General features: G+C 36.9%; 1 protein-coding gene across 1 annotated transcript in view; it reads left to right on the top strand.

Moving 5' to 3' along the window:
* LOC143034151 (uncharacterized) overlaps positions 1 to 7,982 on the top strand; it is an 8,735-nt gene extending 753 nt beyond the window's left edge. The window contains exons 2-4 of the mRNA XM_076200095.1: positions 481 to 3,404; positions 3,896 to 4,108; positions 5,936 to 7,982. Coding sequence (XP_076056210.1) covers positions 1,630 to 3,404; positions 3,896 to 4,108; positions 5,936 to 6,200 — 2,253 coding nt within the window. The 5' untranslated portion in view covers positions 481 to 1,629 and the 3' untranslated portion in view covers positions 6,201 to 7,982. The remainder of the gene's footprint in view (positions 1 to 480; positions 3,405 to 3,895; positions 4,109 to 5,935) is intronic.
* Positions 7,983 to 14,896: the final 6,914 nt, after the last annotated feature.

Below are 14,896 nucleotides of genomic sequence, written 5' to 3' on the forward strand. Positions count from 1 at the left end.
TTCAAGTTGACGTGTTTGTCAACTTTAAAATGCATCATTCTAACAAAACCGTTAAAGCCATCGTATTTGAAATTAAACATAGAATGAAATTAATTCCAAATGGAATTGATAACACATAAATTCGAAATGCTTTCACACTGAATATAAACAGAAATGTTCGTTTATGAATTTATGTTTGTTTTATCATTTTTGTTAGCATTTTATTGTTTATCTATCTATTAATTTATTCATTTGTTCACTTGTATTCTAATCTATCTTTGCATGTTTATCCATTGTACCGTATCGTAACATTGATAGATTTTTTTTATTTATTCACTTAGCAAAAATTTATATAATTCTTATTCAAAAATCGAATTTAATGGAAGTTTATGTAGGCTATGTATGTATGATTTGACAGCATTTGAATTGATCCAATTTCTGTGAGTTGTCAAACAAGGCATCAACTTTGCTTCTTCTTCTTCTTCTTCTTCTTCCCGTCAGCGGTCAGACTTGAGGAAGGCTCCGTTAGAAGTCAACTTAACCTGGAGAGGGAAAGGTCGCCCTTCGCTAAGGTCAAGGTCAATTGGACATGTCAAGGTCATCGGTCAAGGTTAGATAAATCAGTCAAGGTCAATCTAATTGGTTGATCAAGGTCGCCAGTCAAGGTCAATTTAATTGGTCATGGTCACCTGTCAAGGTCTATCTAATTGGTTAAGGTCACCAATCAAGGTTAATCGAACTGGACAAGGTCATCAGTTAAGGTCAATCAAACCGTTCAAGGTCAAATGAACAGCTCAGGATCAATTGAGCCGATGAAGGTCAATCGAACTTATCAAGGTCAAATGAACTTGTCAAGGTCATTTGGGTGACGTCAGGTGATTTTATGCAGTCAACCGTAGTCCTTCGTGAACGAGGAGAGAAATGACAGAAGAAGAGAAATATGGAGAGTACGGAGAAAATGGAGAGCATGAGATATTTAGAAATGAAGTTACAGAGAGAAAATGGATTGGCTTGACACCAAGAGAAAAGTAAACAGAAAACGGACTGGAATTGTGATTGACAAGAAAGAGAAAATGGGAAATTGAAAAGAGAAAAAAGGACATTTGGAATGTAATTGTGAGAGAGAAAACAGACGAAAGAGAAATTATAATAAAACGAACAGACGGTTCGTGAGATTGTAATAACGACGAAAAATTCTGAGAAAATATAAGATACTAGAAAAACATTCAGTGTCATTGTGAGAGAGAACAAGAAAAAGAGAAAATGAAAAGGAGAAAATGGGAGTGGAATTGAAAGGATAAGAGACAAGAACCATTGTAGACGGAACTGTCCCATAGACAGACGGTGGACGGTGGGACAGGGCAGAAATGTATAAATAAATAGTTTAAATGCAGTAAAAAGTGGTGTGAAAAGACAGTGAAAATGGTCATAGTGCGCTAAGTAGAGAAGGAAGAGGAGGGGGAGGAAAAGGAAGAGGAAGAAAAGGAAGAGGAGTCTAGCAGATAGATAAAGATAAAGAGAGAGAGAAGGAAAGTAAAAATAAAGAGTATAAATAGAGGCGGAAAGGAATTAAGAAGGTTTACAAGAAAAATAAGGAGGAGGAAGAAGAGGAGGAGAAAATGAAAATGGTCAAGAGATATTTAAGCGTAGATGATTAAACAAGAACTTAACATTTCTCCATCCCCTCCACTACCTCCTCCACCACCTCCTTCATCATCATCCTCTACAACAACAACTACAACAGCCCTACAACAGCGAGACTACCGGTACCGTGTACAGGAACTCCAGCAACCTGTGTTGTATTCACAATCTCAGCCACATGTCCGGTCCAGGGCCTATTCTTCTTCACAGACACGGCATGCACGTCCACAGACACAATTGCAACACAGAACACACATACTCCAACAACAGCAACGACAATATCGACAACAACCTCTCCCACACTCACAACTTTACCCACAACAGCTGCAACAACAGCTTCAGTATCCGTTCTCTGTGCAGCTGCAGTTCCAGCCACACGTGGCCCAGCTGCAGGGTGGTCACTCCCGCGCGCATGCGCAGATCCACCCGGCTCAGCGGTTCGTGACGTCATCACCTTCACTCCAGGTGACGTCACCGTATCCTCCAACCCGTCCTGTACTCCTGCCGCAGCCCAGGGGGCCGCAATTGCCGCATGCGGCGCACCGGTCACAATCGTACTTGCGTCAGGCATATCAACCGCAACTGAGATCACAACATGGAAATACACAACATTCACATTACCATCAAGAACAACCGAATGGTCAGTCATCTCAGTTACAACACTTGAGCTTACAACCCCACCAACTACCACAACCCAGTCCACCACAACCACAAAATTCCTATTCGCACCCGTCGACCTCACAACAGCACAAGTGTTCGAAAATGGAGAAAATGGGGAATTGTTTGACCACCATCACTAGTTTCAGACAGCTTGTGGAAATAATGGAAGACGAAGAAGACGGTGAGGAAGGAGGAGGAGACGGAGAATTGGGAGAAAAATGGGCAGGGATAGCAGGAGGAGGAGGAGGAGGAGAAAGAAGGAAGAGAAGAGATGAGGGAACAGGAGCGAAGATTGAAGGAAAAACGACACGAGAGAACGAGGAGGAAAGAATAAAAGAAAACGGAAATGAGAATGAAGAGAATGGGAAAAATGAAGGAGGATGGGAAACAGATAAACACAAAAAGGAAGAAATGTTTTACGAAGAGGAAGAATGGGAAGCACCTGTTCCTGAAGGAGGCATCGACGAAGTGAACGAAAAACCAGCTATAAACGAAAACACGATCATAATTCAACAAGACCAAGAGGATCAGGTCGACGGGAAAGGGATTCGATTGTCCATAGGTGGCAATAATAGGATCGAAACCTTTGATGTGTCTGTGAAGAGGATTACGGACGACGATGAGGAGGTAGGAGGTGATGGAGAGAGTGGGAAGAAGAGGAAGAATGACGATGATGGAGAGGAGGAGGAGGAGGAGGAAGAGGAGACGGCGTGTGTAAACAGACGAATTAGAAAGAAGAGGAAGGTGGGTGAGATAGGCAATGAAGGAGAGGCCACGGAGGACAAGACAAAGGAAGATAACGATGAAAGACATCACAACACACAAAAAGAAACCCAAAGAGGGGAAGGAGAAGGAGTTGGGCAAATCAAACTCGAGCCCGAATTACTGGGAGTGACTCCCACCTCCCCCACAAAGCTCCCACAACAACAACAACAAATCGTCTCGATTCACGAGCAACATTTAGATCTCAACTTACAACCTCTACAAGGTCACAGCCCTCAACAACCCGCTCAACATCAGCAACAACAACAAAGACAGCTCCAACCAGACCGTCGCTTCCAATCACAACGCCCGTCAAATCGGAACAGAGAGGAAGAAGAAAATACTGGAGATGTGAGTTGCAGGTAGAGTAGCTGCTATTTTGGTTTCGTCCTGGTTGTTATAAAAAAAAATTTCCTATCTAATGTCAGATAAATTATCTATTCACTTACTCGTTCATTTATTTATCTATCTATTCATCTAATTATTTGCACATATTTATTTTTTATTTATCTATTTTTTATTTGTTTATCATTTGTTTTATCTCATGTATTCATTTATTCAACACTTTGATGACTAAAGGCCATAGACTATTTATGACGATGAAAAATGTGTAGTTTTATATTACTTATCACAAATATTGCAATGCAAATAAGAATTTGTTAGTTTCCCGCCAACGGATTAAAGCAGGTCGGGCATGCATTTCTCAAACATCTGTCATTTTATTTTTCTCATACTGTTGTCAGATGTATGTTTATAATGTATTAGATACTCATCTCAAAATATTATCTAATAGAACTGATAAGTTATCTTTATCATCCCATGTCTGTGATTAGAAAAAGTTACTTAATTTCAGGTGTGATATATGTGGCGCAGTTTTTCGCTACGAGACAGCGTTATTACGTCACAAGAAAATACATGCCCCAACGCGTCCGTTTCCCTGTAATATGTGTCCTGCACGGTTCAACCAATTGACGCATCTTCAGGTTCACATACGAACGCATACCGGGGAACGACCATACTCATGCAACTACTGCGGGGCAACATTCAACAGAAGAGACAGGTTGAGGTAAGTTTATTTTATATATTATAAAAAAAAAATAAAAAAAAAAATCCGTCCCAGTGTTTTCGAACACAATCTGTATATTTTTTTTTCTTAAATTAAGTTCATTATCGAATGCTCAGTAAATGAAAGATAAGTTGAACAATGTTATTTTTCATTTACTAGTGATTAAAGTTCTAACATTAATTATTCTTCAGAAATATAATTCAAATGACGAGGAAATCTAGTTCTTGATTTTCTTCACATTTTATGTAATATTTGTACTTAGAAAAAATATCATTCCATGCATTACTTGGCAAATATATTATTAGAAACATTTTTGTATCATGTAACTAAAATATTGACGGTTCTTATTTTTTAAATAGTTAATTTAAAGAAATAATTCAGTCTTTGTTTGCTTGTTTTTATTGTTTTGCCAAGTTTTATGATTCGAAAAATTCGTTAATTCTGACTGTCAACATTGTTACATTGTGAAAATATCTTTCACATGTACATATATATATATATTTTTTTTAATGATGTAGACTTTGATCAATGGTTCACGGGTAGAATTTATTATCGTTATTAGTTTTAATTATACTTTTGCTTTGTTATTGTCTTATTTTCTATACCAGTTTATATATCTCATTTGTTTATATATTTTGTTTTATCTATTTATAAACGTAATCATTTTATAAAAAAAATAAATCGAATCGTGATTTTCTTTTTATCTAGTTGTATAATTATATATTTTCTTTCGTTTTCGAAAGCTCGACTCACGCGACTTATGCTGACCGTTCGAAATGCGACATTGGCGTGCGTTCGAACGCGCGCCGATTTGGCTTCGATTTCGGGAGTCGCTTCCAGGGTTTCAGTTGCTCAGGCTTCGCTCGCACCCGGGGCTTCCGTGCCCGCTCTCTCTCTCTCTCTCTTTCTCTCTTCTTTGATGTGAATACTAAAGCTAAGCTGCATTCCTGTACTGAAAATATATATATGTTTTCTTTATCTATATATTAATTTATTTTTATCTATGCATTCATTTATCAATCAATAGATTTATATATTTATATAATATTTTGTGTGTTTATTTATTCAGTTGCGTTTTTATTCATTTATTTTTCTATTCAATTAATTATTCACTGGTCTTTATATTTCTTTTTTGCTGATTTTCTAAATTTATCTAAATAGTGGATTTTGTGTTTATTCATTATTCCTAAACCATATTTTTATTTAATGCTGTCATTTAATCAACGTTGTACTTCTCTAAGTACTTACCTAGTTATTCATGTATGATTTATGAATTTATTGATCAATTTATTTTTACTTATCTATCTGCAGGTATATGCGGGGAATCGGGGGTGGGGGGGTCTGAGTGTAAGGTGCATTACCCATAGGTCGGTCATACGAGCTCTCTTCCGGAAGGGAAATAGCTGTCGATCACGAGTCCAACACGTGATTCAAAGACCAAGGTGAATCAGACACACACACACACACACACACACACACACACACACATATATATATATATATATATACATATGAATATATATATATATATATATATAACATATATATTTATAACATTCGGCTGTATTTCTTCATATATATATATATATTGATGAGATATCCTGGGTCCAGTCCGGAGACCGAATGCCAGTCCACCGTGGTCGCACCTCCAATTGAAAGTGAAGGTGTTGACGGGTATATAAGACGAGCGATGGGGACATGACTTTATCCGATGTCTCTCACGTCCCTCACTCATATTCATTAATTTTGTTGCCCGGACTATTGTTTATTTGTGCATTCCCTGACATGCAACTATGTTTATACCTTACGAATATTCTCCTCCCACAGCTGCCACGAACGCCTCCACCGAACCACGACGCCGTACGAGTGCCCGGAATGTCCGGGACAGAGTCGTCGCTTCAAAACAGCCGCCGGCCTCCGGGCGCATCTCACCCGATCCCACGCCGGCACCGGACTGCACCCGGACGAAGATGCTGACGACGGCGACGACGGAGGTGTCCGAAGACGGTACACTTGCACCGACTGCGGCGTCGTCTTCGTTCAACTGACGACGCTTCTTGCGCACAAACGGACACATCGGCGACCTTTCTAAAAGAAAATAATAATAATAATAATTATTTTCCGACGGGTCACTTCCTCAAATTATGAATTAATCTGAATCTAACGTAACTTTCTTTTAAATACTTTAAAAAATCATCACTGTACATAGAGTATGTACACAACTACAACGCAAAAACATCGCGAGGAAAACCTGACATCACTTAGAATTCACTAGGATTGGATTCGAATTAAGGAAAAGACCCGATGGAAAAAAAAATCTTAATGTCATCTAAAATTTCAGGATCGAGTTTAGTTCATTCCTAGAAAAGTAACGACATGACTTCATTAAAATTTTCCTACTAGGAATATTCGCTCGCTCAGTACCGTGATTCAGCCCAAGATCTAAATATACCAGATGTGCGCCTTTCCTGCCGTCAAATCATTACTAATTTATTTATTTATTTATTTGTTAATGGATTTATTGTAGAGACTGATTGTTCTTTATACTTTGCTAAAACTTATATAAATTCAGACTTGCCACAGTCCCTTTGATTTATGATCAAATGTGGGCTGATGACGTCAAGTCGCATAATTTATGCTCCGTCCAAAGTGAGTTTGAGGAGATTGTGACTTGTTGGTTTCTAGATTTAGTTAAATGCAAATTCGAAAATAAAAGAAACTGAAAAAACGAAGGAAAATATATGAAATGACAAATATGATAACATTCAGTGAAACAGAGTTTTACACCATACGCTGGATAAATATTGTCCACACGAACACGGAATGAGAAACTTAGTGATTGTTTTGGGTAAAGGTTATTTTTTCTCCAGCCTTCAATTCATCGACGATACTGTCCACCTCCATAATATTTTCCACCGTAAAACCACAATGGCAAACTATTTTACTTTCTCAACAATTCACCCAGAATATCATCTGATATGCTGAAGGAAAATTATTTTCCTCTAGCATATCAGACTCCTTCCCGAGAGCTTTGATCTGCAAATTTGTTCCAACAGTCGGAGGAAAAATAGCCTAGTGTGATAACGCTTAGAAGGAATGACAATGGCGGGACTGTACCATAAGCATCGGCAGCAGCAGTTGGGGCTTCTGCCCAGGCGTTTAACGCCTGCGGGGCTTCGGCAGGGGCTGTCAGGGATTTCTGGGGCTGTGCAAAGAATGGTGCCACTACTAGCTATAAGGAGGGGTCTGTGGGGGCTTCCTCGACAGCATGATGGCTGAACACCAGGGTTGAACGTTGTTTGCCTCTGACAGCCTCCGGTCCACTGAGTCTCATGGTCCCTGAAGACTCGATGAGACAGAAACACAAAAAAAACACAATATAATTGCAGCAACCATAGGAAATTAGTTAAAAAATGTATTTGATCAGGAATAAAATGGAATACAATATTCATTTGAATTGTGGAAACAAGAAAATAAATTAAGAGAAATGGGAATTAAGTAATAAGAAAGGAAACATCCAGAGATGCCATTGATTTTGTGGGAAGTTTCCACAAATTTGTGGGAGAAATTTGCTCACATGGGATGTTTTATGAGCAAATTATATGTTGCAATGAACTTATTTGTTTATATAATAACTCCTACTTTTGTGGGGAAGAAATGTGGAACTCCAGATTTCCTTGTGGGAATTCTGTGGAAAAAATCTCACTCATTAGTGGCAACACTGAAACCTCCAATCTCACTGGTTCTGGAAATATTCGCGAAAGCGGAAACATATGAAAGTCGACAAGGACGATGACGACAGTGATGTCATAATTTGTTCCGCGACGTCATGATAATTATTTGATGTAAGATAAGAAATGAAGATTAAAAATGATAATAAGGTGTTTTATTATCTCATCAATTTAGTTGTTTATATGTGATTATGTTATGAATTTTAATATTACACAAAACATTATGGCGAAATATGTGTTGTAAACTTGTGTTTATATATTATACGGAACAGAAATTTGAAAAATTAAATGGTGCTAGTAGTGGTGGATTTTTTTTATATAAATTATTGTATCAACCGTATTTACCGCATACGTTTCATGCAGTTGATATTTAAGGACTTCAATTGCACTACTATGGACCAGACTAAACAAACATTTTTATGATAGTATTACGCCATACAGGAAGTAAAGAAACATAGCTACAGTTGTACCCCATCTGGCCAGGGATGCAAGATTTAATATGAAATTTTAAACAGTAGATAGATAAAATAGATTCACACTTTAATTATTTTTAGTATAAATGTAAATATAAAAAATCCAGTTTTGAAAGATGTATTGATACAATAGACTTAGAAACAATGTAGTCAGTGCTGAATCGATTTTTTTCTAGAAAAGATTAGATAACATTATGGAACAGGTGGTAAGGGACATGGAACTGCCTAGTGTAGATCTTATGATCTCTTGCAGCATCCTCTATTCTTATGTTCTCTATTGTTGGCAGTTAAGTAAGCTGTTAGCCTTAAATTGAAATAAAAGTGCAAATTTCAAAATAAATCTCACATTATAGGCCTCAAGTAAAATAATTATTACAATGTAAAGTTTATTCTTAATTTATCATCGGAAAAATAACATATTTAGAAAATTAATGGTTATGTTGAATTTGAAAAACAAAGTATCACTATGACCTGTCGACAGTTAGTTCTTGAAAAAATCCCGCGCGAATCAACCATAAATTTGTACAAATGAAGGAGCAAGTTGTTCGACATTTTGTTATTATGTATTTTTATTGAAATGCATTTAACTCTAATTTATTTAAAAAAAAAATCTGCAAATGGTGGTTTTGGTAAGAAAGATAAAAAAAAATGTGTTTGCTCAGTAGGCACCAAACGAAATTTTGTCTTTGTTCTCCGTCGATGTTGTTGTCAGACACCAGAAAATGATTATTTTCTTCAATTGTACATTCTAGGGTCATTCATCGGCTCATTATAGATGTACATAGATGTTTGCTTTGACTGTGATATGTCCTGTGAAGTACTTTCTGACCTACCCTCTCAGAATAAATTCAAAATATATTTAGATTACTGCAAAGGCTGCAATGTAATTCTTCCGATTTGGTTCCTTCACTTCCCACTCCGTAGCTAAGCCACTAATCTAATTTAATATTATCTAATCTAACCCAACGTAAACATACTGTCAAAAATCGTGACAGGACGTGGAATATAGTATGAACCAAGGTCTATATATATAGATCTTGGTATGAACAACCTAAACGTCGAAGTAGCGCGGGAAAAACGTAACATTCGAAGTCTGGAAAAGGATCCGTTAGTTTTTAGGAAAGAGCTCAATATTTGTCTTCTTCATGTCAGGTCTACTAACAGGAGGTATTTATTCATCTACTTATCAGTGTTTTTTGTACTGTAGGGTCAAATGATTTCATACATATCATGACCGAATACCTATTTTTACATAATGTATATGAGATGATGATGTCTCCAATTTGGTGTATGTGTGAGCACGCAATTATATACGGAAAAAACAGAAAATATAGAGAAATTTAATAGTGCATTACAGATTAATAAGGTAACAGACAAAAAATTATAATGTTTGTTTTCCCGACGCCAAAGTCCTAAGTTCTGAAAAAATGGGAAACATTAAAAGAAAAAAGTAGTGTCAGGAAAACAAAAAATCCGGATGAATATATACATAAAGTAAAGCTTCTGTTTATGCATTTGCGCAAATTTCTATAATTGAACGTGACAGACCCCCCCCCCCCACATCTCCACTCTCTCCAGACCCTATTGAGGGTGAAGAAGGTGGGGGAAGGGTTCGCGTTGACAGCACAGGTGCGGGTTTCCCCCAAACGTAGGGGGAAGGGGGAGGAAACTGAGACTGCGCTGGGGACGGGAGATTAAGAAGAGGGTGGGAGGCAGGCTGGCCATCGGGAACCCATGCACAGCGTTATGACGTCATATCGACTGTTTGTGTCCATAATGTCGAGATGATTTTTAGTCGCACTACATTTTCACACAGTTGTGACTTTTAAGAAAAGGTTCAATGTCTTGATAAAGTTGTACCTCAGTCGAGATTAAAAGATGTGAATGATCGAATTCACGTCCTGTCTTGGATTACGTGCTGGGTACGTGATCGATAGCTATTATCCTACCGAATGAGAGCTTCGTAGCTCATAAGGCCTGACCTATGTGCAATGTGTCTTACACACGCATCACATTCATCTCTTTGCCAAAGGAGTGCAGTTACGGCTTACATTATAGTGATATTTTTTCAAGCCCTGAACGGTGCTCGATCTTGCTTCAATCGTATGACAGCCCTTGACACTTACCTCGATATCAACACACTATTTGAGTGTGTGTGCGTGTGTGTGAATTGACCTTATTGCAATATACTGGAATAAAGCTGCATTTGTAGGATCTTGTCTCCATCAGTCACTTATATATTATAATATACATATATATACATATATATATATATATATATATATATACATACATATATATATACATACATATATATATATATATATATATATATATAAATATATATATATATATATATATATGTGGTGTTGGTAACCTCAAAGGAAGTACATGTGAAATAACTTCTCAGAGTATAGCAAGCACTACCCCCGATACTATAAGAATCAAAGAAAAGGGCAATCCGTTCCCGTTTTCTTCCAAACGTTTTCTTTCACTCCACTGGGAATTTTTACATTGTTTACAATCTCTTCGGACCTGCGACGCGGTGTGTGTCGACAACAAGCCGATTGGTCACTCAATCCCAACTCAAACAACATTGATCCACCAAAGAGATTTGTCGATTTGAGTGTGATAGAATCATTTCTCGCCTCTCTTCCTTTTAGCTGTGCGTTTCCCACGAGATATTCATTTTCCCTGGTGAACGCCAACGCTTGACAGCCAATGAGAAGACTTGTCTTGCTCAATTCTCATTAATCATTGGTTGTTTGTCCCAGGCTCCATCTACGTCATGTCGCATGGGAGACGTCGGGCTGGAAATATTCATTGCAGTCTCGTGATTTTAGGATAATGTCAACAAGATTGTGTAAGCTATATCTTCAAAATAATTATATATTTTATTTTATGATAATAATACGTTATGCCTTACCTTTTATAGTAGTATTTTAGATATTATACGGTGATGTTTACACTCAGGGACTTCAGTGCGAGTCGCCATTGTTACAAAGGCTTTCAAACGAACAGCGTCTGATCAGGTCATTCACGCTACCTTGATAATAGTGCCGTATAAGACTGATGTTGATGATATTCAACATTTGTACCCGCTGATCCTTCCTCTCCCCTCCTCACCCCCTCCCTCTCTCTTGCTCGCTCGCTCTCTAAAGTGTTTGGGTGTTTATTTTAATCGTCTTTATGTAACGGGCTTTGTTTTGAACACCATTGTAACCCACTGTAAAATATATATATACATGTGTGTGTGTTTACCTAGATGTGTTTTACAGGAAAATAATCTTATTCAATGCATCCTGTATTTACCTTTTATGATAATAGAGATCGATGGTTAATTTTCTACAATGAGCGTTCTTAGTGACGTCACCGCTCATTGACAATACAATGTTTGGGCTTTTGCTGATGTCAATTGTAAGCTGGCGGAAACTAAAAATATCGTTGTGACAACAATATTGGCGCAATTTTCACAGTAACTATGATATTTTTTTATGAAATGTACTTAAATGACTACACGATACTATGAAACCAAAAATAGTCCTTGAACTACTTTAGAAACTCTATGTTGTGTTTATCCTAATGTAGTACTAGTTCCTATTCTTTATTGTTTGTTTGTTTCTGAAATTATCATACCTATCCTTCAATATTGTGTTTGTTGTCCCTCCTCCATTTGCTATATTCTGATCTTAATTTTATTTATGTTTCGCTTTTTTCTCTGTGAATACATCACGTCTCTCCATCAAATTCTTTGTGGTTTGGACCTTTACTGTCCAAACGGCCTGAGGTAGGAAAAGGGTTTCCCATCCCTATTGTAAACAACGCTGAACGCTCAAATTTCTTAAAATTTCGTTCACTACAACATGACTGAATCCATTTTAATTATTTGTTTGTTACTATATACCCTTTAGTTTACTATCTTTTTAGTAAAATCAAAGAACAAACCGACAGGAGACCGTTTGGTCCATAACTAGGTCGAATGCTAAGAATAGAAATTAATTAGAAAGCAGACCAAACCATTGGCAGCCGTTGCAGCGTATTGCTGAGATGTTTATCCAAATGAATCTTAAAACTTCGGACTGAACTCCATTGCACTGCCTCTGAAGGAAGTTCATTCCATTCATTGACTACACGTCTGGCGAAGTTGTTACAAAGGCGGAGCATGCCGACAGGAGACCTTTTGGTCCATATCTAGGTCGGATGCGAAAAAAATCATAATAATAATAAAATAATAGATAAAAACTATAATAATGTAAATAACAAATAAAATACATAAATAAATGCATAGGTATAGTTAGATAATAAACAAACAGGTAAATAGTAAATAATAATAGATTAACATATAACTAATAATAAATGAAAGTCAGACAGACAAATGATGACAAAACAAAAACAAATAATATAGAATAAATTATAATAATTACAGCATCTTGCTTAGGTGTTTATCTAAATGATTCTTAAAGCTTCGAACTTAACTGCATTGCACTACCTGTGCAGGAAGTTTATTCCATTAATTAACTACACGGTTGGCAAAGTTGTTTCTACCTACTTCCAAATTAAATCTATTTCCGGACAGTTTGAGACCATTGTTTCTACCTACTTCCAAGTTAAATCTACATTTGACAGTTTGAAACCGTTATTTCTCGTCTGATTCGTATTCTGTCTGAGTTTTTAATTACTGTCGAACCTCGAAAGCCCGGACTAATTGGGGGGAAGGGCGGTACGGTCATGCCAAAAGTCCGGTCATCGAAAATGTCGCCCTAACACCCGTAGATTTTCGTAGTGGTATACGTATAGGTAATGTATGATATGGTATAGAAACACATATAATACTCTAACACTGTAATAATAACAATGCTGTAATAATAATGCTATAATACTAATAATTCTGTAATAATAACTGTAATACAGGCATGTAAATGTACTGCATAAACAGTGTACTGTACTGTATTTTCTATTACATACACTGTAAATATCGGAAGGTATGCACGCGGGACAGTGGTGGCGGCCAGGGTTGTCGCGTTTTCTACACTGCCGTGTAGAATGGGAGTGGTGCCATACCGGGGCATACATTTTTCTCGGGAGTGGGCAGACTTTCATAGCAAGATATATTTGTCAAACTTTGACAAAATGTTGGTTCGTTTTTTGTTTTGTTTTTTATTCTTGAATGTATATAAGGCCCACATGCCCTGACATATTCAGTAAGATATAAAATTATTTTTTATATTATTATCGCTAAAATAAAGCTGAAGCTTTAGCGTAGAATTTTTTTCTACACCGTAAAAACTCTTTTGGGGTATGATATTTTATAAGTAACACAATTACCAATAAAAGTCATATTTTGATGTACAGTGCCATTTATTATTTGATAACTAGTTCTATGATTTAAAAAAAAATGAGTTTTTGAATGTTTTTAACAGCCAGCTGATATGTAGAAAAAAATGCCTCGTGTCCTTGTGCAGTTGCCACATGCCGCTATTTTACTACGTTTTGGTACAAAATTCTACGAAACGGTAGCTCTGGTGCTAAAAGAAAGCTGAAACTTTAGTGTAGAATTTTTTTCTACACCGTAAAAACGTATCTTTTGGGGTATGATATTCTATGAGTAACATAATTACCAATAAAAGTCATATTTTGATGTACCATTTATCATTTGATAACTAGTTCTATGATTTTTTAACAAAAGTTTGAGTTTTTAAATGTTTTTAACAGCCCGCTATGTAGAAAAAAATTCCTCATGTTCTTGTGCAGTTGCCACATGCCACTATTTTACTACATTTTGGTACAAAATTCAACGAAACGGCAGCCCTGGTGGCGGCTTGACTGGGGCGGGTTTGAGTACACGTGTACGGCCATCGCTGCCACCTACCGAACAAATAGAGAACTTTGCTTGAAAAGTCCACCCTTTGTTAATTTCGACCGGTCATACGAGGGCCCGGGCATTCGGGGTCCGGGCTTTCGAGGTTCGACTGTACTTTTAATGTTGTCAGTTCTCTTTCAAATTTCGAAGACCTATCAAGTCACCCCTGAATCTACGTTTTATTTATCTATTTGCTTATTAGGAAAAATAGATTCATATGTTTTAGTCGATTTTCGTATGATCTATTTTTGACATTTGAAAATATTGTTGAGGCTCGCCGCTGTACTATTTCCAATCTATCAATATTTTTCACGAGAAATATACTGCTTAGATGAATTGAGATCATTACTGATAATTACACCAAGATCCTTTTCACTATCCACTTTTGTTAACGTTTTTCGAACTGACTTGTAGGACCTGGTGCTATTTTTACCTCTGTGTATGACTTTACATTTTCATGGGTTAAATTTCATTAGACAATTTTCAGACCATTGCTGGAGTTTATTGAAATATAAATCTTGCATATCCAAATAATTTGAGCGATCATTTGCTATTTCACGCAGGTTTGTATCGTCGGCAATTTAGAGACAGGAGATTTCAGTCCATGGTCTAATCGTTTTTATGTATTTATCTATTTTAATGATTTATTCATTTGTTCATACAGGACTCGTATCCTGCTCAAATTTTCACGAGAGAATTTTGAACAGACTACTGCATTTACACG

The sequence above is a fragment of the Oratosquilla oratoria genome, chromosome 17, assembly GCF_046742065.1.
Source record: "Oratosquilla oratoria isolate Oo_2021 chromosome 17, ASM4674206v1, whole genome shotgun sequence".
Classification (NCBI taxonomy): Eukaryota; Metazoa; Arthropoda; class Malacostraca; order Stomatopoda; family Squillidae; genus Oratosquilla; species Oratosquilla oratoria.